This window comes from Orycteropus afer, unplaced genomic scaffold (assembly GCF_000298275.1).
Source record: "Orycteropus afer afer isolate SDZICR_OR568_19922 unplaced genomic scaffold, OryAfe1.0 scaffold00303, whole genome shotgun sequence".
NCBI lineage: Eukaryota > Metazoa > Chordata > Mammalia > Tubulidentata > Orycteropodidae > Orycteropus > Orycteropus afer.
The window spans coordinates 3108098-3133032 of record NW_006921890.1 but is presented as its reverse complement, the minus strand read 5'-3'; the positions used below and the strand labels follow the sequence as shown (position 1 = coordinate 3133032).

The window sequence follows — 24935 nt, the reverse complement described above, 5'->3', positions numbered from 1 at the left end:
CAGTGGTACACATGCACACGCAGACACAAACACACTGTGGCTTGGCGCCTCTCCTCACGCTTTTTGGCACTCTTCCTCAGGTTCCATGCCTGTGTGCTCCAGCTTCCGTTCAGTCAGCAAGTTGGGAAGAATCCCTCATTTTTCCTCAGAATCATCTCCGACACAGCCTCCCGCTGCTACTCCATCCTCAAGGCCAAGAACGCAGGTGCACGCAGGAGCCAGAAGCCATGGGTGGTCCAGCCCCAGACACTGTGGGCTCTGGGGTCACCCACATGTTGGTGGGATGCAAGCTTCCCTGCATCTGGGCATGCTCTTGCTCCTCTCACCTACCCACCATGGGCCCTGTGGTGCCACTGTGGTGAGATCAGGATCCTCTTTCCTGGAGTTCAGAAAGTCAGGATATTGGGGAGCACTGGGCTTGGAATCATAGAGGTCTCAACACCCCAGAACTGCTCATTGGTGAGTGCTCTCTAGCCTCCTGTGAAGGGGCAGATGGTTCTCCTGACTGATACAAGCAGGAGGACACGGGGAATTGGCAGTGGCCTTCCCATGTCCTTCTGCCTTGCCCCTTTGTCACCCAGCGAGTAGGAAGTGTCTGGGTGCCTCAGCTGCCCTGTCCACGTTGATGTGTGCATCCCTGCCCCCATGTGTGATGGGGGCTCGTGCACAGACCTAGACCAGGCTGCCGGGAGGAGGAGGCTGGGCCCCTGCCGACACCCTGTGGCCCCCTTCCCATCTCCGGAGCAGAGAAGTGATAGGAGTCACCCCTCTGCTTCCCGGAGCCCTGCCCCCCCGGCTCCTAGTACTTCTTTGCAGAGTCCCCCCGCCCCCTGCCCTGGGATTCCTCTGATGAGTCTGAAATCAGGCCGGGCTGTTTCTGTGGTCCTTGGCTGGCAGCCCGACTTTATGTTGTGTTATTCCTGTTTTGGAGATTTTGTTGGGAGGGACGGAAGAGAAGTGGGGTGCTGGTGTTGGTGCAGCCCCTGAAAGGGGTTACCTCCTGCCCTTGGTCTGCCCCCTGACCTAGGCTCTGCCTGTCCTGGGCCTCAGGACACAGCAGGCAGGTCTGAGATTAATGTCCCTGTGGGAGTGCGGCAGGGGCCAGGTGGACGAGCCTTGAGCTTTCTGGTTGCCCTGCAGGAATGTCGCTGGGGGCCCCCGGTGCCATGGGCCCATTCCCTTCTGAGGCAGCACGCTGGCTCTGCCACCAGGCCTTCCTGCTCAAGCTGGCCCACCACCGAGTCACCTACAAGTGTCTGCTGGGGACACTCAAGACAAGTGAGCATGGGTGGAGGGAAGCCCCTGTCATGGAGGCCAAGGGTGACCTTGTCCACATGGCAGCAGGGGCAGTGTGGGGACATCAGGGAAATACAGATTCTAGCCCCCCTAAGTGCTGACCTGGCAGGTGGAGTGTCTGGGACCCACACTTGGAAGGTGCTACTACCCCAGTGAGCATGTGTTCCAGGGGCTGTCTGTTCTCAGGGACCTGGGGTACAGCTCGGCTGGTCTATTTCTGGCTCCCACCTCATGGGCTTTCTGGAACCTTCTGACCTGTGATCTGCCTCCCTGTATCCATCCCCACAGCCTGCATCCCTCTCTTGTCTCTCCCTCTGCACAGTTTCCTCCCCGCCTCTCCCCTGCACCGGTAGGGCTGTGTCTCTCCTTGCTGAGCCCCCAGGCCTGGAGCACCTGTACACGGTCGGGTCGGTTGGTGCTCCGTAAGCGTGGTGGCTGTCACCTGGGCCTTGTGGGAGGGCACTCGCCCCGCATCTCACCTCAGGGCAGGTCACTCAGTCATTTTCTTGCAGCCAAGATGCAGCTGGGCCGCAAGATCCCTAAGGTGACGATGGCCCTACTGGAGGCGGCCGCCGCGCCGTCCCTGCATAGGGAGTTCAAGACCATCCTGGACTGACGGCGGGAGGCCCCTGGGACCAGCTCTCAGGGTGAGCTCGGCCCCCAGCAGCTGCCATCCTGCCCACTTCTCCTTAGCTGACCTCCCTCCAGAAGGGCTGTTGGTCTCACGGGTGGGGGAGGCTCTTTGTGGCTGCTCTCCTGGGCCCGCCCCCTGTGCTGCCCCCCGGTACACTGGTGGCCCAGCTGTGTGTGTTTGGAGCCAGTGGAAGGGGGCCAGTCCCTGGGGCCCTGGGCTTGAGAGCAGAGCCCACGCAGCATGGCCCTCTAGTGGCCCAGGGTGTCAACTAGTGACAGAATTAGGCATCATGATGAGTGATGCTGGGGGATATTGGGGGGGGGGGGGTCCTCACCTACCCCCTTTGTCAAAGGGCTGTCACAGAGGACTTGGACCTTCAGGCTCAGTGATGATACCCAGAGCCCATGCAGGGGTGGCGCCAGGAGTGCCCCTGGCATGGGCTGGGCTGGGTCCTGCCGACCCACACAGTGGCCCAGGTCACGAGTCACCTGCACCTGCCCTGGGAGTACCCACAGCCATCATCTGAGCTCATTGGTTTATGGGCCCCGGGGCTTCATCCAAAGTCCACCCCAAATGAATCTTTCCCAGTCAGCGGAGTGCTGAGTCAGCTGTCGGAGGCCTGGCCTCCGGGCCTGCCCACACCATCTGTGACCTTGCTCCATGCCCCTCACTGGCGTCTGGAGTGTCCGTGCCCTGCCCACCCTGGACTCTGCCTCCTGCCTCTTCTGCTGCCTCCTGCCTCTCCTGCTAGGCCTGGCCCAGCCCCTGGCACCTGTTGCTGTTCCTGGCCCTGCTCCCAGATGGCCCCACCCTCCCACTTACCTCACCCCCGCTCCCTTCTCCCCTCTGCCCTGCCTTCTGGACCCTGCACCTGCTGGCTCTAGCATCTGGGACTTCCCCGCATCTGCCTGGATGTGAGTGGCTGAGGGTCCTGATGTCCCCTGTGGGGGCTTCTGACCTAGAGTCAACCGTGGGAGATGGATGCCCCCAACCTGCCCCACCCGTCCCCTCCTGAGAATCAGACACCCCTGACTGCTGCCACCCACTGCAATGACACTGATGTCTATCCCTGTCCTCGAACCCGCCCTTCTGTCTGGTCTCCTTCCTGGTCCTCAGTAGACCCTTCCTTGCAGCCACCGGTCTTAAGCGCTGGATCCCCACAGTTCCATGCGACTTCTGGGGGCACCAGGCACATGCAGATGAACCAAGCCCTGCAGCTGGGGTGGGGTCTCAAAGCTCTGTCCACATGGGGTGGGAGTGCTACAGGAAGGAGCTAACCTCTAGAGATTTTTCTCACTCCCTTCCAATGTCGCTCTGTTTTGTAATGCACACTGAGAAATAAAAACGTAGCTGCCATTGGTCGACCCTGGCCCGTACTGGCTCACGTGTGTTGGAGTAGAACCATCCTCTCTGGCATTTTCAGCGGCTGAATTTTTAGAACCATGCTCCCTGGTGTTTTCAGTGACTGAATTTTTGGAAAGCGACCACCAGACCTTTCTTCTGAGGGACCTCTGGGTGGACTGACCCACCTTCCTCTTGGTAGCATTGTACCATTAACCGCTTGTGCCCCCAGGAACTCATGTGAGGCGTATGATGTCTAGGATTGTAGAAATCTGAGAAAAGGTAGATTCAAGTGTGACGTGCATAAATGCATTTAGTTTATTGCGAGGTCACATGGCAAGGCATTCAGGTAAGACCTTACAGCATTCATTTAGAACCATAGAATGAGAGTTACAAGGTTAATTCGGTGCTTGGAGTCCAAATCTTAGGCGTCAGGCTTCTGCCTTAATGAGAGGGCTCGGGACTGTGGCTGGAACTCGGCCGGAGAAGTGGGCTGTAGTCAGGAAGGGCTGGCGGCACCAGGGGTTTGGATGGCACTGTCTGCTCAGGGTGGGCCAGTGTCAGTGCTGTGCTCTGCAGGGGTGTCTGAGGGCCCAGGGGAATGGGCAGGCCCTCCTTGGACGGGTGGGAGATGGTCAGCTCTGCACTAGCTGCTTGTGGGGGGAAGAGTGAGGGCTCTGAGGTGACGAGGGGGCGCAGGCGCAGCAGTGGGCCACACCCCTGAGCCCACTCGGATGCCTGAAGGGCATCACAGGGGCTGCACCCCCGCCCAGCTTCTGATTGAACAGCTGGGGGATCGAGCCAGATACTTGCATTTTTAACAAGTTCCGGGTACTGTTTTGGGCAGGCACCCAGCTGTGAACCGGGAAGAGTTGGAGCCGTGTACTGGTCTGTGAGCTGCTCTGTGTAGCGGCTTGCTCAGTCCACCAGCAGGAGTTTGAGGGGAAGCAAAGGGGGGGCAGGGTGGTGGGGGGCATGGCAGAGAGTGGCCGAGGCCACCCGGAAAGAAGGGAAATACGGAGGGGCCTGGGGTCTCTCTGACAGCAACAAGGGGGATGGCTGAGTCGGGGCAGGGTCTGCAGCCCCCCGTACAGGTGCGGCAGGTGCTACGAAGCCCAAGTGGGACACTCCTGAATGCTCCCCTCTGAGCTGCCTGCAGGTGCAAGAGTTAGGCGAGCCAGCAGGTCTCGGTCAGCACCCCCACCCTTCAGCTGTCCTCAGCTATAGAGTCACCAGGCCTCGTGGAGCAGACCTCCCCCTCTGCCCTTGGTCGCTTCTGCTGAGATGGGCTAGAGAGGCCCACACTGTCCAGACAGTGTGGCAGCAGAGTGGGCATGGGGGGGCTGGACCAGGGCCTCACAGCTGGAGGGCTCCCACCAAGAAGAGGAGCAGCCGTGTTGGGAAGGGGTTGCAGGTTTTATCTCAACAGTCTGCCCTCCTCCAGGCTTTCCGTTCTGTCCCTGCCTGGGGGTGGCACAGAGCAAGCTGGCCAAAGAGGATGAGGCGCATTTTGGCAGCTCTGTGTGATTCCCGGGGTGTGTGTGAGGAGGTCACGGAGCGTAACGGACCCCTGAGTGCCTGGGACAGGCTTCCTGTGCCAGCACGAGCCACAGGGGGCCAGAAGGAGTGAATGGCCAGTGGACACCCCTGTTGGCACGTGCGTCGAGAACCGTGAGGACCGAGACTGGAATTGATGATGGGCCTAAGTTCAACCCAGGCCTGCCAGCCTACCATAAATGCAGCATCCCACGGCAGCAGTGCCAGGCCCTGGAGGAGAAGGATGAGTAACGAGGACATGCACCTGCTGCCCCGCCCCAGCCGCACCCAGGGAGCTTTCCCATCTAAACAGAGGAAGGCCCTTGCCCGGGGTCCAGGGCAGAGGACACACAGGGGAAGGTCCAACCAAATGAGGGGCAATCCCGGGAGCCGGCGCGAGCCAAGCAGGGCTTTGAACCCGGTTCGTTCACCTTTGACCTCAGCTGACAACATGCATTTCCACCCCAGAGTAGCTGACTCAGCATCTCCATTTCAGAAGATCCCCGGTGATTCTTAGGTGCGTGTGAGATCTTCAAATGTGGGTTCTGATTCAGTGTATCCAGGGGGACGGGGATTCTCAGCAGAGGGGTGAACCACAGTGAGCGCGTCTGAAGCCCTTCAGCCAAGGCTCTTCGTAGGTGACTCAGCTTATCTGCCCACCCGGTGAGGTCAAGGACAAGGCCCGTGGGATTCCACCTGTGTGCCCAATTTCAGGGAGAGACTAGGACCTGTGGGGGACTGGCCTCAGGTCAGCACCTCAGCCACCGGTCTTCTGCGAGTTTCCTGAGTCTTCTGTCATTGAGTGCATCTTGTTCCATTTTCACTCTGGATCACTTGAACTTTTTTTTTTTAAGAGTTCCCCTCAAAGATGTGTGCTTGGATGTCACTTAACTATAAGAACGCTTCCTGATTTATCTCTTTTTGAAAGACCACTGTGGAGACTGTCAAATCTTGGGGCAAAATAACAGAGTTTAAAAAGGAAAGAAGAGTCCTATTTCTTCAGGCATCTAATCTGCACAAGGTACGAATAGGCTCACTGTGGTGGGTGCAATGGTGTCCCCCACACGTGTGCTGGCAGTCATAACGCTGCACCTGTGGGTGTAATCCCAACGGGGAACAGGATGTCTTGTATGTTACTGAGGCAGGCGGAGTGCAGGGTGTGTCTCCAATCAATCTCTTTTGAGATCTGAGATTAGTAAACAAGCCAGCAGAGGTAGGCAGTCACGTGACAACAGCCCTTCCTCTAAGGCCAACAGCAAAAGCTTTCCCCCAGAGCTGGAGCCCCGAATTCAGACGTCTAGTCTCCTAATGATGAGAAAATAGGTTTCTGTTTGATAAAGCCACCCCCTTGTGGCATTTCTGTTACAGCAGCACTAGAATACTGCTAACCAGAAGGCTGGTGGTTCAAACCCACCACCCACTCCTCGGAAGAAAGGTTGGGCAATCTACTTCCATAGTGATACCGCCTCAGAAACCCAAGGAGGGGTCACTATGAGTCGAGTCTGACTCAATGGCAAATAACAACAGAGAACTAAGACACTTGTTCCTTCAACAGGTACTTCTAGAGCAAATGGGGTTCAAATGAGAAAAGATCAAGCAAATGCAAGAGAAAGTAGGGCCACAGATGATATACCCAGGCGCCCCCCCTCCAAAAAAAGTCACTTCTCTCCCGAAGATGGCCCTCAGCCAGTGTCCCTGCCCCTCCCTCACCCACCATCACCGGAGTTTGTTCAGGGTCCCATCATATGTTTGCTCACCTAGACAGCAAAGGGCTTCTCAAGCCTTGGTGGGCTGGAGACTGGCAAAATACTGATCCCACAGATGACCAAACCTGCAACCTGGGACTGATGAGCAGGTCCCCAACAGGAGTTAAGGCTACAGATAAATAATGATAGCCAGTCAGCTGACCTTGAAATGGAGGTTTTTACTGGGCAGGCCCCGTGTGATCACAGGGTCCTTTCAAGTAGAAGAGGTGGCTGGAGAGGGAGAACCAGAGACATGGCCATGTGAGGAGGAGGACTGGTTTGAGGGTGGCAGAGGGGGCCATGAGCCAAGGAGTGTAGACAGCCTCTAGGAGCCAGAAAAGGTACAAAGCAGCGGCTTCTCCCCTGGAGCCTTCAGAAGGGACCCAGCCTTTCTGATGCCGTGACTTCAGCCCAGTGGCCATGTCAGCCTTCCACCCTACTGAGCTCTAAGATGTGTGTGGGTTTGAAGTCACCAAGTGGTAGTCATTGTTGTGGCAGCAAATGGAAAGCAAAACCGGGGTTCATTGCAAAGTGAGACCTGTCCGCCCATCTCTGGGGATTGTATTCAGGGCAGCTCCCATGCGAGGCTAGTGTGGAACAGGTGAGGTTCAGTGAGAGTCTCACCTGCCCTTCACTGTGCACCCAGTGTGGCAGCCGGGGGTCCTATTAAAACACATGCAGTGAGTCATAGGTCTGCCCATCCCTGTGTGACAGGATCACCCAAGGGTCCTGTTGGAGCACACACACAGACTCACAGGTCTGGGGCGAGTGGGGCTTCTGTGTTCCCCACAGACTCAGGCTGCTGGCTCTGGTCCTCCCCTGAGAGACAGGTGCACAGGCTGGCCTCTCCCCCTGGCCCAAGGAGACTGTGCCTGTGGGGGTTTCCAAAGCACTGGTGTGAAGGCATTTGTGCCTGGGCTTGGAGGAGGGCCTGACAGTCTCTGTGGTGGTTATGTTTGTGTGTCAACTTAGCTGGGCCTGGTTGAGTGGCTGGGCAGCTGGTGCTAGTTATTCCCCATGATGAGACTGGCAGTCAACTTCATGGTGGGATCTACCACAAGCAGCTGAGAGCTGCCTTTGGGATGTGGTCTGCTTCCTGTGTATAAGGAGAAGCCTTGGGAATGGTCTCTAGCCTATGGCATGCTTGGACCCTGCAGGTAGCCATGTTGTTGCTCAGCAGCCTGCTGTGCTCTGCATACCCTGGGACTTACAGTGGACTTAAGTTAATTGCCTGCCATGTGGATTGGTAACATCGGGACTGTGCCTTTTTCACTTGTCAACCTTGTGGCTTCTCAGCCTCAGCAGCCAACAGCTGTCTGAGTGAAGAAATGCCTCTAGCACCAGTGGGCCAGGAGCAGGAGGCAGAGCTGGACCCCAAGGTTGAGGGGCTTTCCCCCAGCCCCTAGAGCCTGGCACTTTGAACTGGACTTAAAGCCTCCAAATTGTAAGAATCAACTCCTGTTTGTTAAGGCCCTCCCATCTGTGGTATATTCCTGTCAGAGTGGCACTAGGGAACCAGAACAGTCTCCAAGATGCACCCAGATCCACTGCTTCCCCCGGTGTCCTTTCCTGCAGCCCAAGAGCATGAGGGATGCAGCCCGGGGGCTCACTTTCTTAGTGCCACAAGAATTGGAAGGACAGATTATTCTGGAAGGTCTCACTTATTCTCCTATGCAACATGAAAATCCCAGTGGCCGTGGGAGTGATGCTCATGTATGGCGTAGGGCAATTCCCTGTGTGCTAGAATAGAACTGTGCCCCGTGGGGTTTCAGAAGCAGGTCACCAGGTCTGTCTTCTCAGGTGCCTCTGAGTGGACTTGAACTTCCAGCTTTTCCATTAGCAACCGAGTGTTTTAACCGTTTGCATGACCCGGTTGATCAGTCATTCTTCCCTGTGATTTGATGTCTGAACTCTGGGAGAGAGACCACCTCACCCAGACTATGAGCCAGAAGGACTTTGCAACGTGCATAGAGAGACTCAGCCTGAGAAACACACCGTAGGGGCAGAGCTGCAAGGGGGAGAGAGAATCTGTTAATGCTGTGTGCCTGCCTGGATCCAGCAGTCCACCTTGGATCTTAACTAGACCTGAAAGCCAGTGAAAGCCTTGTTGGCTGAAGTTCGTTAGAGTTCATTTGTGTGTGTGTGTGTGTATGACAATGGTACTGACAACAGGAACAACCCATGGGGTTCAAACGAGGTGACAATAGTGAATATGAGCCAGTGCTTCTGTGCCTCGTCTCTGCACTCACTCCACTGTGTGGACTGGACTTTCTCTGTGCTGTGTCAGCCGGGCCCATGAGAAGGGAGAGTGTGGCCGGCCCCTTTTGTCCCAGGGCTGCCGCTCTGCACTTCTCAAGCCCTTCCTGCCTGGATGTCGGGGATGTGGATGGAGGAACAAAGGGCAGGACTCATCTACTGAGGACTCTCAGGACACATATCCGGCTTGCAGGGAGGCCATTCTTGAGTTAATCATATTTTAAAATAGGCAGACCTCAGAGATACTGTGGGTTCAGTCCCAGACCACTGCAATAAAGTGGATGTTGCAATAAAGCAAGACACACGATTTTTTTTTTTTTCTTTAATTTCCCAGGGCATGTAAAAGTTAGGTTCACACTATGCTGTAGTCTTAGTGTGTAATAGCATGTGAAAAAGTTTGCAGTATTGTGAGAATTGCCAGAACGTGGCACAGACATTGAATGAGAACACCCTGTTGGAGAAACGGCACTGAGAGAGTTGCTTAACGGGGTTGCCGCAAAGCTTCGATTTGTAAAAAATGCAGAGAGCAATAAAGTGAAGCGCAATAAAACGAGGTCTGTCTGTACTTAACTCCTCTGTAGGAGGGCCCTACAGTAAACTTCAGTTTACTCTGGGATCTGTCAAGGATGGTCTCAAGCACAGATACCAGAGCATTTATGTTGTTATTAGCTGTTGTCGCATCAGCCCCCACTCCATGCTCAGTGAAATGAAACATCACCCAGTCCTGCACCAGCATCACAATCGGTTGGACCTTGAAAACCAGAGGGATCTCACAGACTGTCTTTCAGAAGCAGATTGCCAGGCCTTTCTTCCTGGTCCCTCTTAGTCTGCAAGCTTTGCTGCATACACAAGCCTGCCCTGACGGAGGGTGGCTGCACGTGAGGCACACTGTCTAGGAATCGAACCCCGGTCTCCCACACAGAAGGTGAGAATTCTACTACTGAATTGCTGCTGCTTCCAAGGAGCTCTGGTAGCCTAGTGCCTAAGGCATTTGACTTCTAACCAGAAGGTTGGAGGTTCAAACCCACCAGCCACTCCTCGGAAGGAAGACTGGTCAATCTACTTCTCTAGCGATACAGCCTCAGAAACCCAAGGAGGGGTCACTGTGAATTGGAAATGACTCCACGACAGTTTGGATTTGAGTTCTGATCAGCTGGAACATCTTTCAGCACCCTGGACAGTGCCCGGCCATCTACTTTAAAAAGGTGGTTAGAAAGACATGTTGTGGTGTTTATTTGTGGCTGTTCCTATCAGAATGACACCAGAGTGGCAGCTGAGAAGCAAATCTGTGTCCAGGACCTGCTGGTGGGTGGCCACAGCGGCCAGTGAGGACTGTCATGTAAAGGAGGGAGGGAGGAAGCTCGGTCAGGTGGGGGTGAGTGAGTGCGTATGGACTTGGGGGGATGAGGGACATCCTGGTGGCTCCTTTTTATCTGTAAGGTAAGAAGAAGGTTATAGCCGAGGGGCTGTGCAGAGAGCCTGAGTCTTGGGAGGCGCCAGGTGAGGACTAAGAATGAAGGAATGAATGAATACTTGGCACTTCTGATCCCTTGCAAACAATCAAAATCTTAGTTGATAATCAAGCTTTTTGTACTCTCTGGGAAAACACAAATTTGATAGTTCAAAGAAAGTTAGAGATGACAGAATGCAGTGTTTCTCAGAGATACTTCAGGGCAGACCTCAGCCAGGCCCCCCTGACACTCTCGGGAGCTGCCGGTCCTTGGGGATCCAGCCAGCTGTCTGCCCCCTGATGACACTCACATGGGAGAAGCTGTCCTGAGATGAGAGGTGAGACTGGCCAGGGACTCACTGGGATGGTTTTGTGGACACCACACAGCCCCTGGCCCCTGAGGACACAGGCCAGTGTCCTGTGGCTGGAGGTCCCCTATGATGAATAAATTACAGTAGATGGGTCACTGTGCTTTAGGTAAAGAAAGGGGACTTTGGAAGTGAGGGGCTTTCCTTTCTGGAAAGGCCATTTTTAAGCTCAGCACAGGGGACCCCTCTTCTGCTTTGGGGATCAGCTTTGGGCTCAATTCCAGTGACTCATATGACATGGATGTCACCCAATGAAGTATGCTCACATGGACCTATGCAGAGACCCTTGGCTGGCCCTGCTGGGCAGTTTGGACCCTCTGGCTATTTTGCTGGCTGAGACTGCTCCAGGCTTCCCAAGTCAGGATGGACTTGCCCGGGTGGCAGTGTGAGGCCATGGAGGCCATGTCCTATGTGGCCTCTGGGAGCAGCATTTACACAGACTTCAAAGCCCTAATGGACCCTGGGTGGTAGAAAACTTTAACAGGGTTGCCTACTAACTGCAAGCTTGGACATTCCAGTCCATCCACAGCCTTGGATGAAACGCTTAATGATCTACTGCCAAACTGTCAGCCATGAAAACCCTATGGAAAAGTTCTATCCTGAAACACATGGGGTCACCTTGGATTGGAATCAACTCCAGAGCAGCTGGATAATGGAGCCCCAGGAGCTGTGTGCTGTGCAATTACTGCCCAGAAAGGGTCTCAACCTCCAGTCTGGAGAACCCACTGACCACAGTGATGGAACCGGGCTGCCACCTGAATGGGATGTGGAGGGTGCAAGCACTTCAGGTAATCAACAAACACGCAGGTCTTGGGTGGCAGCCAGTGTGTAATGTGGGATAGGGCTCCGTGAGCAACACATGGGGTTGGGGCCCTCTTCCCCTCAGCAGCCACAGCCATCCTGCAGCTGTGGGTGCACATCTTGCTGCTTTTGTCTTCCTCTCCGGGCAAGCAGCTGGGCCAATGCAACCGCTGGGACCCACAGGAAAGGCAGGAAAGACAGGAGCACGCAGGTGGCCTGCACCCAGCTGGGGTAAAGCTTCTCCTGCCGAGAGGGGAAGTGCTCCTGTGGACACGAGAATGGGCATCAGCTGAGCTGGCTTGGCATCCACAGCCCCCATGTCCCGGGGAGAGGACAGCATCACCAAGGAAATGGGATGCCCCACCCCCACCCCCCTGATGAAGCTGCCCCTTGCTGATAAAGGGACAGCTTTGCCTCATCCCTTCCTACGACAGGGAAGCAAGACTTCATTCAAAGTGGAAAGAGGAAAGTAGAGAAACAAGGGGCAGTGGCCACCTTGGTGGGGCTCCTCTCGGCAATGAGGGGCTGCAGTGAAAGGGCTGTGGGATGTTCTGGAACTTGGGCTGGGCCACACATGGGGACAGAGCTCTCTGGGAAAAGCTTGAACCATGGGCTGTCAGAGTCAGGGCCTATGTCAGGCACTTGGCGTGTGACTCACATGACATGGTCATGGTCACAGGAGAAAGTAATTCAAATGTGTGACAACTCTGAACTGTCACCCCTTTACCGGCTGTGGTTTCTGCTGAGGGAAGTTCCCCTTTCTAAGAATTTGGGAAGGAACTGCTCCTGGCTCAGGGGAAGGGACAGCCCTATGTGTGGGGGTGCCGAGCACTTCATGTGTGAGGACTTGAGGGGGACAGCAGGGTCCATGGGGCCAGGCTACTCAGAGTGCAGTTGGGTGGGTATGGGCTCCTTTGTTGAGAGAATCTTGTGTGACAGCATAGTCGGCTGGACTACACCATCAGTGGTGGCTCCTTGACACTTCTGTAAGCTCCGCACTCTCCCTGAGGACTGGGAATGGACACTGCGGCTGCCCACCCCTCTACCCCACTGGGAAGTGTGGTGTGAGACCAGGTCTGTGTGTTCAGACAGGGTCTCAGGTCACCAGAGTCTGAAAGCATCTGGGCCCTAGTGTCATTAACCAGACACTAAGGCCCCTGGGGCTCCTGGAGGGTCTGCTGGGATGGCTCAGGGACACTGGGGCTCCTGGACCCCTTGGGCTCCATGCCATAGGTGTCCTGTTTACATTCTGAATCTCGCCATTTGCAGGTAGGAGTGAGAAGGCCACACTGCCCATAGTGTGGGTCAGCTAGGCCTGGAGAGCACCGGGAAGGGTCCAGACCACAAGACCTGCCTAGGGCCGCCAGGTTCCCAGGACTCCAGAAGAAGGACCTACGTCTTGGGGGTTCCAGACCCTGTAGCTTGGTGTCTTCTGGGCCAGAAGCATGATGTAGGCCACAAAGATGGACAGCAGCAGGAGGGGGCTGACAAGTTTCCATGTCACCTGCCAGTAGAGGCCTGGCCGCCTCCCAGTCATCCACTCCACGTCGTTGCAGAACCTGCCCTCGGAGAGATGTGGCTTCAGGTTCTTGATCTACCCCTCCCCTCCCCCTGCTAATGGTCTTTCCCACCCACACCCACACCCTTTGTGAGGCTGGCACAAGGCTGGGCAGTGTTTCATTCTATTGTACGTAGGGTTGCTGTGAGTCAGAATGAGTCAGAACAACAACCCTTATTCTGCTGATGGCCTGTCCGTCTGCCCCCACCTCCACCCTGCTGATGGTTTGTTCCAGGCTTCAACACTCCCCTCACCTAACTTATGGTCTCTCCCACCCCCCTACTCCAACACTGTTGATAGTCTGTCCCACTTTGCCTATGGTCTGTCTACTCCTGTACCCCCACCCTGCTGATGGTCTCTCTCATCTGCCCGACACCAACCCTGCTAATGGTCTGTTCCACTTCTGTATCCCTGCCCTCCCGAAGGTGCACCCCACCCCCACTGCTGATGGTCCCTCTTGCTGCCTGTTTGCTCCTTACCCACATGCTCATCCAACACACTTGGTCAAATGTTATGAAGAAGATGTACCTGGAGCACTCATCATCCCAACTCCACACCAGCCTTTGCCTTCATGCTTTTGTGGGCAGCCACCTGAAGGGACAGCCCTTTTTGATCTGAAGGGGACTTTACATAGCAGAGCCCAGGAGGCACCCTGCCCCTGCTCCTCGGAGGGACCCCCATTCTCCCCACCTCTGGAGAGGCAGGTCCTGAGAAACTTTACTCCATGGAGTGAGAACCTTGGCTGGGAAGGGGATACTCTGGGGTCTGGGGGGTGGTTCCTGAGCTCCCACCAGGGCCTGGAGAGGGTCAGCCCACCCCACAGGCAAGTGGGTGATGAGTAGGAGGGGAGTTCGGCACTAGTGCATCCTACCCAGGCTCTCCCCTGTGAAGGGCTCTGGTTGGCCCCAAAGACCCCCCTGGCCCCAGGGGAAATGGAGGGCATGCTGATTCCAGGTGCCCACTGGCTTTGTTTCTGGAATGGGTGGAGAAGCCACCTTGGAAGCATCCTGACCCCCAGAAGGCAGGCTATGTTTGGTCTCTGAGGATGGGGAAAGAGGAGACAGCTGAGCTGGAAGTACCTGGGACAAATGGTAGCTACTGCAGAGATGGGGAGGAGGTGCCCACTTGGACAGGGGCATCCACTGAGCCTAAAAGGCCAGAGTGGGGAGTGTCCAGGGAGTCAGCAGGGCCCTGGGTGTGGGCCACAAAGTTCCTGCAGACCTTGTTTGTCCAGGTTCAGTGGTCTGGGCATACCTGGTCAGGTGGATTAAAGCCCACCTGTGTGCACTTTCACAAAGGTGACTAGTAAGTTGCCACATTGGGAACTGTGGTAGTTGAGGTTGTGTGTCAACTTGGCCATGCATGGTTGAGTGGCTGGGCAGCTGGATGTAGTATTCCCCATGATAAGACTGGTAATCAACTCCATGTTGGAACCTACTGTGAGCAGCTAAGTAGCTGCCTTAGGGATATGATCTACTTCCTCTATATAAGAAGCATCTTTGGGAATGGTATCTAGCTTATGGCATGCTTGAACCCTGCATGTAGCCATGCCATTTATCACCAGCCTTCCATGCTCTGCTGATCTTGGGACTTTTAATGGACTTAACAGCCTGCTCGGTGGTTTGGTGATATTGGGACTGTGTTTTATTACTTGTTAACCTTGGGCTTGTCACTTTCAGCAGCCAGGAACTGTCTGAGTGAAGAAAAGCCTCCAGCTTCAGTGGGCTGGGAGCAGGAGGCAGAGCTGAAGACCAAGGATGAGGGGCTTTCACTTAGCCCCGAGAACCTGGCACTTTGAACTCGGACTTAAAGCCTCCAAACTATATGAGAATAAACTATTTGTTCAAGACATCCCATTTGTGGTATATTCCTGTCTGAGCAGCACTAGGTAACCAAAGCAGGGATTAAAATGCATTTTTTAAAGAAATTAAAGTGAGTACCCAGCCCCTCAATAAAATTTAAAAATGCAAAGGCACTCTACTCTCTGGATCATAACACTGCAAAAAAAAATGGAAGTACCAGAACACTCAATTGTGCTCATGAGGAAACTGTACGCAGAACAAGAGGCAGTCATTCAAATAGAACAAGGGGATGTTGTTGTTAGGAGCCATTAAGTTGGTTTCAACTCACAGAGACCCTACATACAACAGAATGAAACACTGCCTGCTCCTGCGTCATCCTCACAGTAATTGCTATGCACCCACCATGGCAGCTGCTGTGCCAGTCCATCTTTTTTTTTTTTTTGGTTAGGATTTGGGTGAAGATTTACAGAGGAAATTCACTTTTCATACAGCAGTTCACATATACTTCATCTCATGTCATTGACCAAAATTTACAATGCAGCAGCTCCCCTCCCACTTCAGTCCATCTTATTGATGGTCTTCCCCTTTTTCACTGACGCTCTACTTCACTAGCATGATAGCCTTCTCCAGAGAAGGGTCCTTTCTGACAACATGACCAAAGTATGAGAGATGAAGTCTGGACATTCTCTCTTCTAAGGAGGATTCCAACTGCACTTCTTCCAGGACAGATTTGTTAGTTCTGGCAATCTATGGTATTTTTAGTATTCTTTGCTAATGCCACAATTCAAAGACATCGATTCTTCTTTAGTCTTCCTTATTCATTGTCCAGCCTTCACATGCATATGAGGCAATCGAAAATACCATGGTTTGGGTTAGGTGCACCTTAGTCTTCAAAGTGACATCTTTGCTCTTTAACACTTTAAAGAAGTCTTTTGCAACAGATTTGCCCAGTGCAATACGATGTCTGATTTCTTGACTGCTGCTTCCATGGGTCTTGATTGTGGATCCAAGTAAAATGAAATCTATGACAACTTCAATATTTTCTCCACTTATCACATTGCTGCTTATTGGTCCAGTCGTGAGGATTTTTGTTTTCTTTATGTTGAGGTGTAATCCATACTGAAGTCTGTAGTCTTTGATCTCCATCAGTAAGTGGTTGAGGTCTTCTTCACTTTCAGCAAGCATGGTTGTGTCGTCTGCATATAGCAGGTTGTTGATGATCTCCTCTGACTCTGATGCCATGTTCTTATTCATATAGTCCAGCTTCTCAAATTATTTGCTCAGCATAGAGGTTGAAAAAATATGATGAAAGGATACAACCCTGATGCATTCTCTTCTTGATTTTAAGCCATTCACTATCCCTTCATTCTGTTCGAACAACTGTCTCTTGGACTCTGCACAGGTTCCTCATGAGCATACTTAAGTGCTCTGGAATTCCCATTTTTCTCAATGTTATCCATAATTTGTTATGATCCACACAGTCAAATGCCTTTTCATAGTCAATAAAACACAGGTAAACATCTTTCTGGTATTCTTTGCTTTCACTCAAGATCCTTCTGACATCACCAATGATATCCCTCTTTCCACACCTTCTTCTTAATCTGGTTGAGTTTCTGGCACCTCCCTATCAATGTACTACTGACACCATTTTGAACATACCGTCAGAAAAATTTTACTCGCGTGTGATATTAATGATATTTTTCAATAATTTTCTCATTTGGTTTGGATCATCTTTCTTTAGAATGGGCACTAATATCGATCTCTTCCAGTTAGTTGGCCAGGTAGCTGTCTTCCAAATTTCTTGGCATAAACAAGTAAGTGCCTCCAGTGCTGCATCCATTTGTTGAAATATTTAAGTGGGTGAAGATGGTCAAACTTCATTTAAGTACTTTGGTCATGTTGTCAGAAGGGACCATTCCCTGGAGAAGGATATCATATTTGGTAAAGTAGAGGGTCATCAAAGAAGGGAAAGACCTTTAATGAAATGGATTAACACAGTGGTTGCAATGATGGATTCAAGCCTCACAATTATTGCGAGGATGGCAGAGGACCAGGCAGTGTTTTGTTCATATAGGGCTGCTGTGAGTCAGAACTGACTCGATGGCACTAACCCCAACAACACCCAACCCTTGCCTCTCTCCAAGTCTCCAGACTAAGGCACAAGCCCCAACCCTATGCACAACATGGACAGCCAAGAGCCTGGGGTTAGAGCTTAGCCTAGGGGACGGCCCCAGCCTGCTCAGTGCCCACACATCACTGAGCCTTGACTGCCTACCCATTTGTGTGTTTGTGATGGGCAACCAAGGCTGGCTAGCTGCTCTGAAAGCCCTAGGGACTGGGACATCTGGTGCTGCTTCCTTGGGGCAGAGATTCAAAGCAGAGCAGGAATAGAGCCCGTAGTGCTCCATAGGGCCTGGCCTGACGGAGGTTCTCCCAGGGCTGAACCCGGGTCTGAACTTGGGTCCTGGAGAATCACATGGCCTCTGGAAGTCTCCTGAGGCCAAGCTGGCTTTCTACCGAGCCAGGGCTTACTCTTATAGGTTGAACTGTGTCCCCCCACAATATGTGTTGTAAATCCTAACACCTTAGGAAGATTGGACAATCTACTTCCATAGAGATACTGCCTGAGAACCCAAGGAGCGGCCACTATGAGTTGGAACCCACTAAGGCAATGAGTTTGGTTGGTTTTTATACCTTTGGGTATAATCCCATTCAGGAATGGGTTTGCTTTGTTGTGTTAAGGAGACGGATGAATGTTGGCTGTGCCTTAAATCACGCTCTTTGGAGATAGAAAAGATTAAACAAAAAGCACAGATGGGGGAAGACAGATGCTGCGTCCCATGGGATCTCCAAGGATCAAGAAACAGGAAAAGAGACAAGGACCTTCCAGAGTTGACATAGAGAGAAAGCCTTCCCCTAGAGCCAGAGCCCTGAATTCAGACTAATAGCCTCCTCAGCTGTGAGAACATGAAGCTCTGTTTGCTAAGGCCACCCACTGGTGGTATTTCTGTTACAGCGGCACCAGGTAACTGTGACACGTAGTGTACCCTGGACCTTGTTAAGACCACTGATGAATGATTTGTGACATTATACTTACACAGGCAACTCCAGTCTGTCTCCAGGCCAGACCTCCTCCTTGGGGCCCAGGTCCACATTTTGAATGATCAGCTCCCCATCCTCTCCTTCCTCCCCCTCTTGGGTCCACAAGGGGACACCTTCTCCGCTGCACTGCTACCTCTCCTTTCTCTCCCTGCACCCTACCCTCCTTATGGTTCCACCTCTGGACCTCCTAAATGTCTTCTTCAGGGCTCTCCCAGCCTGGTTGGGGTTCAGGTGCACACTTTCTCCTCAGTTGCCTGGACAGCTTCCTGGCCCGATAGCTTGGCATTCCTGTCTCTCCAGGCAGGTGGTGTCCCAGCCTCGGGGAGTGTGGACCAGGGATGAGTCCCTGGTTGGTCCCCCTCCACCCTGTGCCCACAGGACATTCTGGGATCCCCTCAGAATCCAAGGGGAGGACTCAGGACCCAAGCTCCTAGGGACAATTGTTCTGGCCCAGGTGCCAGTCATCTCTGGGCATGGCTGTGGTCAGTAGTGATGTGTGAGGTGGGAGAGAGGTGGCCAGCCAGGCCAAAGGCACCAGGGCAGGATATGGGGCCCAGAGCCTGTGCCAGGCCTTCCTGATGTCACTGGATCCCTGATCCCTGGACTGTTAGGATCCCTGTAGCGGTCAGCATGACCCAGGTTTGCTCCCTGGGGCTGGAGATGGCTAACTCTGTGCCTTGGCTCCTGTAGCCATACAGAGGTGTGTCCTCCTTTAACAGTCAGAAGCCAGCGTCATGAGCTAAGGGCCTAGGACAGAGTCCCTTTGTGTGAGTCCTTGTTTGGGAAAGGAAGACCCTTGAGTCACCTCCTCCTACACCCTCAGCTCGGCTGTCCTGGGGAATAGCACTGAGCTGAAATGCACAGAGCCCATAAGCATCGAAGCCTTCAGACCCAGCCTGCAGGATACCAACCTCCCCACCAGGCCCACTGCAGCCTGCGGGCACCCCAGCAGCCTGAGCTCACCGTTTCATCCCATAGATATACACGACGCCAATGACCTCGAAGAAGGCGAAGATGATCAGGTTCAGGGAGGCGGCGTAGTTGTCAAAGATCTCAAGCCAGTAGTTCCCAGACTGCAGGGTGAAGCAGAGTGCTGACAGGAAACAGACCAGGCAGACCACCCCTGTGGGGAGCAGCAGGGACACGAGGTCAGCGTGGCCCCAGCAGCCAGGGGGGAACACGGCAGCACCCAGTCTGAGCAGAAGAGACATTCCCTCCACTCCATGGCTTCTCTCCCTGCCTCAAGCATCCCTGCCCCCACTCCCGCACCCCCTAGTTCTTTCCCTTTCTCTTTTCCCTTCCTCCAACTCTCTGTGTCTTATGCCCAAAGAGCAGAGGGCTGAGAGGCTGCAAGGCGACAGGGCCGTGAGGACAGGGTTTACAGGCGGCCTAGCATCCCACTCACCAGTCAGGACCTCCTTGGGGACTGATCTGGGCAGGACCCCCAGATCCAGGAGTGGTGTGATGACCCCCTCCATATTCCCAAACATGGACGACAAGCCCAAGGTGAACATCATTCCAAAGAAGAGCACGGCCCACCCAGGAGCCCCAGGCATGTGGATGATGGCCTCCGTGAAGACGATGAAGGCCAGGCCCGTGCCCGAGGCGCTCTGTAGCAAACAGCAGATCCTACTGTCAGTCCTGAGGCACCCTGCAGTGCACACGGAGTTCTGCAACATGCATGCCTACCCACACCTATGCGCTGCCACATGCGTGCACATTGCACTCAGCACCACACACAGCGGACACCGTGCCCTGCAACACACCGCAGCCATGTGCATGTACACAGCACCTCGAGCTCTGCAACACATACCACACTCTTTCACATGAGTGCACCCTGCACCCCTCACTGCCACACACAGGCACACAACATTCTGCATCTTGAAATGTGTGTACACAACCTGTGCTGTGCAACACACATGAACACCCACACTCTGCAACACACACACAATGTACACCATACTCTGCAGCACATGTGGACACAACACACGTGCACACAACACCCCACACTCTGCAACACATGCAAACACCATGCACTGTACTCTGCCACATGCATGCACACAACATTCTATGTCCTAAAGCATGCATGTATACAACACCTTGCACCCCGCACCACACATGTGCACCACATGCCACACTCTGCAACACATATGCACTGCCCCCTCCTGGAATCAGGGTCTTGAGGTGGCTGTCCTGCCCATTGCAGCTCTGCCCAGGTGTGCGTCTAGAAGGAAATGCACTTTTTGCCTTCCATAATTGACAGCAAGTCAGTGTCTCTGGACTTAGAGGTGGGGGCTGGTGTCCACTGGGCACCACTGGGTCAAGTGCCCATGAGACCACTGCCTCTGGGACCTGACTCCCAACTGCATACTCCCAGCCTGATGCCCAGTGCTTACTGGGTGGCTTTGTGGCTGGTACCTCCGACCTGCCCACTCTCTCTGGTCAGCCTCTGGACCTCAGGTCTGCTGGGCAGGCATAGCAGGACATGGTGCCCTGGAGGCCATAGAATGTTCTGGAAGGCTGTGGTCCCCCACCCCTTTGTAACCCCCTGGGCTGGCCTCTGCTCTGTGGAAGATGACATTAGCAGGGAAGCTTCGCCAGGTGTGGCACCAGTTTCCCGTGGACAGGCCCCTTGACTTGCACCTGGGCACTCAGGTACCTTGTCCAGGAAGTCCTCCAGGTGGCAACTCTTCAGCTGGAGCTGGGCCACATGGGCCGGCTGGGTGGCATTCAGGTAAGTGAGCAAGGCCAGGTAGTCATCCCTGGAGACGCTCTGGTCTGGGAGGTCGAAGGCATTGATGAGGCTGAGGATGTTCCTGTGGGGGTTAGTGGAGCAGGGTGAGCAAACTCATCCCAGAAGGCAATGCTGTCGGTGCTAGAAAAGCATAACAGTGTCCTGGCAGGGGGCTGTGATGGCCTGGGTGCTGGCGTGGGATTGGCACTTGGAATCTCACTGAGGGAAGGAGGAGGCCGCCCCAGGAGTCCTGGGCTCCTCACAATGAGCAGTACAGCTTCCTCACCACATGGAACCATCGTTCCCTGAGTTGGCATGGAGGTGGGGCAGCTTTGGGACTGATGGATGTAGGCTTCCGAGGGCTACAGTGTAGGACTGCAACTGGGCTCCCGCTCTTCTCACTCCCAGTGCTGGAGGTCCACCACCCACCTTCATTCCTGTCTTCAAGCTTGCGTTCAACCACAAACACCCTGGAAGGGTGATGCTCACAGCTGGGGTAGATCACAGGACACACCCTGCTCCATGGCCCCTACACTGCATGTCCACTCCTGGTGGTACCCACTCAATCCCAGCCAGGTGGCTGGTGAGGTCAGCCTAGGGCTGAGTGGGGGTGGGTGGGCCACAGGTGTCAGAGTTGAACATGGGGGGTACTTGACCCATGTGGACCCAGAGCCTCTCACTGGGAAATAACCACTTGTCCACTGTGCCCTTATTCATGTTGTGACAAGGGAAACAGATGCTGTCCTTGGATTCAGTCTTGATTTTTCACTAAGTTGGTGGGGAAGCTAGAAGGACTGTCCCTTCTGCCCTCCAGTTGGTCAGGCCATCCACAAGGTGCAGGTCCAGCAGCCTCTCTGGGTCGTTCCTGGAGAGTTCACTGCTGAGTGAGTGCCTGGCCCAGGGGCATGTGGGGGATAGCTTCGCCCTTGGAGCAGGTGGCACCTGTCCTCTGCTCCATCCATCTGTTCAGGTGATGACCAGCCCTGCTGACCAGAACATGGGCTGTCCAGGGCTTCTCAACAGCCACATTATGGGCATTTACCCTGCAATGTCCCTGCTGTGGGGAGCTCTGTGCACTCAAGGACTCTCAACAGCATGCCTGAATCCCACCCACTAGACGCCAGTAGCAACTACTCCAGCTGTGGCCAAAAAACGTCTCCAGATGTCAAAAGCCCCCAGAGGTGGGAGGCAGAATCATCCCGGCTGTTCGGGGCTGTGCCGTATACTCTGATGGATTTAACCGGATACAGCATGTCTGGAAGGTAATCTGTGAGCACCAATCAAGGGCCTCAACAATGTCATTCTACCTGGTACTCCACACGTAGGGATGAGCCTTATTGAAATAGTTCCCTAGAGCTGTTGTCACAGGTGACCATAAACGGGGTGGCTTGAGCAATAGCAATTTATCCTCTTCCGGCTCTGGAGGTCCAAGCCTGGTGTGGCAGGGCCATGCGCCCTCCGGAGCTCTGGGGAGCAGCTCCCTATGTCTTTCAGCTGCTGGTGGCGCCAGGTGCTCCTTGGCCAGGGCAGCAGTGCTCCAGCCTCTGTCTGCACACAGCCTCCTCCTGGGCTGTCGTCTCAGACCCTCTGCTGCCTTTTTCTCCTGAGGGCACTTGTCATGGATTTAGGATACACCCAGATAACCCAGGCTGGTCTTATCCTCTCAAGGTCCTGGACTGATCACATCTCCAAAAACCCTTTGCCAAAACAAGGTCTTCTGAGGTTCTGGGTGGACCTGAATTTGGAAGAACACTATGCCACCCAGTTCATGTGGGAGACAAAACAGACATCCGGCTCTTTCTCAGTCACATGGGCTTCTGAGTGCCGGGGGCTCTGTGGGGGTCACGCCCTCCCTAGGGCCAGTGTCACTGTGTGACACCCACCTGTGCAGTGCCAGTCACAGCATTCACCTGTCTGGGCAGTGCCCAGCCACATGACACTTGCCTGTCCAGGCAGTTCCTAGCTGTGATGTTCACCTGTCCCAAAAGTGCCCTGCCATGGAACTCACCTGCCTGGGTAGTGCCCGGCTGTGGTGCTCACAGGCCCAGGCAGTGACCAGGTGTGCCACTCACCTGTCCAGGCAGTGCCTGTAGTCATTGGTTGCCTTGAAACCCACGATGGAGAAGACCACAACGGAAGCATAGAGAGAGGTCATGCTGTTCACCAGGGCAATGGTCACAGCGTCCTTCTTGCAGTCATTCCTGGAGGTGCACACACACGTGTTGCCAGGACTTTCTGGGTTAGGGCCTCACTTCTGGGGAGCACACTGATCTGGGGCATGAATTTTCTGTCTCCACCACCCTCCGACCACCCCAGCACACCCTGCTCTGAAGCAGGGGTGCAGTTGGCGCCTGGACAGAGATGGGGATCTACACCTGGTGGTTTCATCCCCTCCCCCATTGTCCCTCCTCCAGTGGGAGAGTCACCAAGCACTGGCATCTTCTGATAGGGCTGTGGCCTCAAAGGAATGCTGGGACAGATGCTCTCCCAGGCTGGCCCAGGGACCTTCCTCAGCCCTGTTTCAACCCACCTTCTACTCAGACAGCTGGGACAGACGCCCTCCCAGAATAGCCCAGGGACCTTCCTTGGCCCAATTTCATCCCACCTTCCACTCCAGCCTGGTTGCTGGGGCCTCCAGAGAAATGTCTGTAGTCGGGTCACAGCCCTTGGCAAACCACCCCTCTGTCAGGGACAGCACCTCACATCCTCAGACCTTTCCAGGATGGTGCCCCATGGCTCCAGGGCCAGGGTCAAGTCACACTCTCGAAGCCCCCATGCCTGGGGACTCCTACAGGGTTTGGAGGCATCGGCATGTCTTATTTGTGGTGGGGTGAGGGGGTCTCCTTTTCTTTACTTTCTCCAGTTTTGTCTTAGGGGATTCTCGGGTACCATCCCTGCTCACTCTTGCTGCAGCCTGGCCCACCTGCTCCCAGCATGAACTGTGGGCCTGTGGCTGGCGTCAGCACAGCCCACATGCCCACAGTGCTCCTCCTCCTGGTGTGAGCCGTCAGTCCTGCCAGCTGGCTGGACCACAGGGCCCATGGACAGTAGCAGTGCCAGCCTCCTCACCCCACCTGGCCAGCTCCAAGTGGCCACTGAAACATACCTGGGGGGTTGTCCACCACCCCTCACCACCCCTTCCTGCCCCTTCCTAAGCTCCCTGCCTACAATAACCATCAGGATGGCAGTTAACCAAGGGGCAATGTGGGTATTTTAGGGTCATTTCCACATGGGAGATGAATGCAATTGTGCTTGGGATGAACGTCCAAGGCAGTGACATGTGGGATAGAAACACAGGGTCCCTGACCCCTCTGCCCCTTCCATTTCCTGCTCTTCTGTCTCTTCCCAAGATGAACAATGTGCTGACAGGGAAATTAAGTTAAGTTCTCCTACTGTTGATCACAGAGCCTTGACTGTTGAGATTCTGAGTAAGTGTACTTTGTAATGCTAAGTGCATACTATCTACGGTCTCATCAAACCAGTGTGGCCTTGAATCTGGTTTAAATCATTACGGAAGTTTACACACAGTAACTTTCTGCTTTTATGACATCATGCGATTTGCCCACAGCTACTTCTGGTATACTGTTCCTGTAATTATGTCATTGCTCCTGAGTTGTGTTATCCTGGTTTCCTGCATCAGTTCACTTCCTGCTGTCTGGTCCGGAACATGGAACATGGTAGAAGCTGCCTCCGACTGCTCTAACCTGCCCTTCAGGGGCCCTCCTGCTGTCTCCGGGGATGAGTCATTGCTACAACCCCCTGTGGCTGTGGAGCATAAAGTTCTTATCGCAAGTTCACAGGAGGTGGCTCAGGTTCCACTGGCAGGATCTGAGATAAAGAAGTGCTTGTGTGTCGCTTTCTAAGCATTAGGACCTTCGGGCTCAGCGTGCCACCCATCAAGGAAACCACACCCAAACCGGGGCTGCCTACCTGGGCGGGTTGTAACTTGCAAATGCAATGTGTCCCCCGAAGGCCAGGGACAGAGAGAAGAATATCTGGGTGGCTGCGTCGAGCCACACCCGTGGGTTCTGGAGAGTGTGCATCTAGAACAGACAGGGAGACACAGTCGCCTGCCACACACTCACTGTTCAAGACCTCTCCAGCGCCACTCTCTGGAGTGACTCTGACCTGCTCAGACCCCAAGGGTAACCTGAGACCATGGACGGAGCAGGCACACTTCAGCTGACGGTTCTTTCCGCTGTAGATGTTAACATACTCAAGGCCCTTGGACCACTTGGGCTCTGAGAGCTTGGCTGACCCAGGCTTTTTGGAGCTGGGAAATGGGTCTGAATTGGATCCTGTTCGGGTCTGC

The 24935-nt window shown here is 54.2% G+C and overlaps 2 protein-coding genes across 2 annotated transcripts in view; one reads left to right on the top strand and one right to left on the bottom strand.

Annotated features, from left to right (window-relative positions):
* Window positions 1-1912, top strand: part of TERT (telomerase reverse transcriptase) — a 49378-nt gene extending 47466 nt beyond the window's left edge. Inside the window, exons 14-16 of the mRNA XM_007951615.1 lie at window positions 81-205; window positions 1141-1278; window positions 1809-1912. Coding sequence (XP_007949806.1) covers window positions 81-205; window positions 1141-1278; window positions 1809-1912 — 367 coding nt within the window. The remainder of the gene's footprint in view (window positions 1-80; window positions 206-1140; window positions 1279-1808) is intronic.
* A 9596-nt stretch (window positions 1913-11508) lies between these two features.
* The window catches only part of SLC6A18 (solute carrier family 6 member 18), a 37143-nt gene continuing 23716 nt past the window's right edge, over window positions 11509-24935 (bottom strand). The window contains exons 6-12 of the mRNA XM_007951621.1: window positions 24554-24666; window positions 22696-22824; window positions 20549-20705; window positions 19295-19499; window positions 18853-19012; window positions 12824-12986; window positions 11509-11691 (exon numbers count right to left, since the gene is read on the bottom strand). Coding sequence (XP_007949812.1) covers window positions 11509-11691; window positions 12824-12986; window positions 18853-19012; window positions 19295-19499; window positions 20549-20705; window positions 22696-22824; window positions 24554-24666 — 1110 coding nt within the window. The remainder of the gene's footprint in view (window positions 11692-12823; window positions 12987-18852; window positions 19013-19294; window positions 19500-20548; window positions 20706-22695; window positions 22825-24553; window positions 24667-24935) is intronic.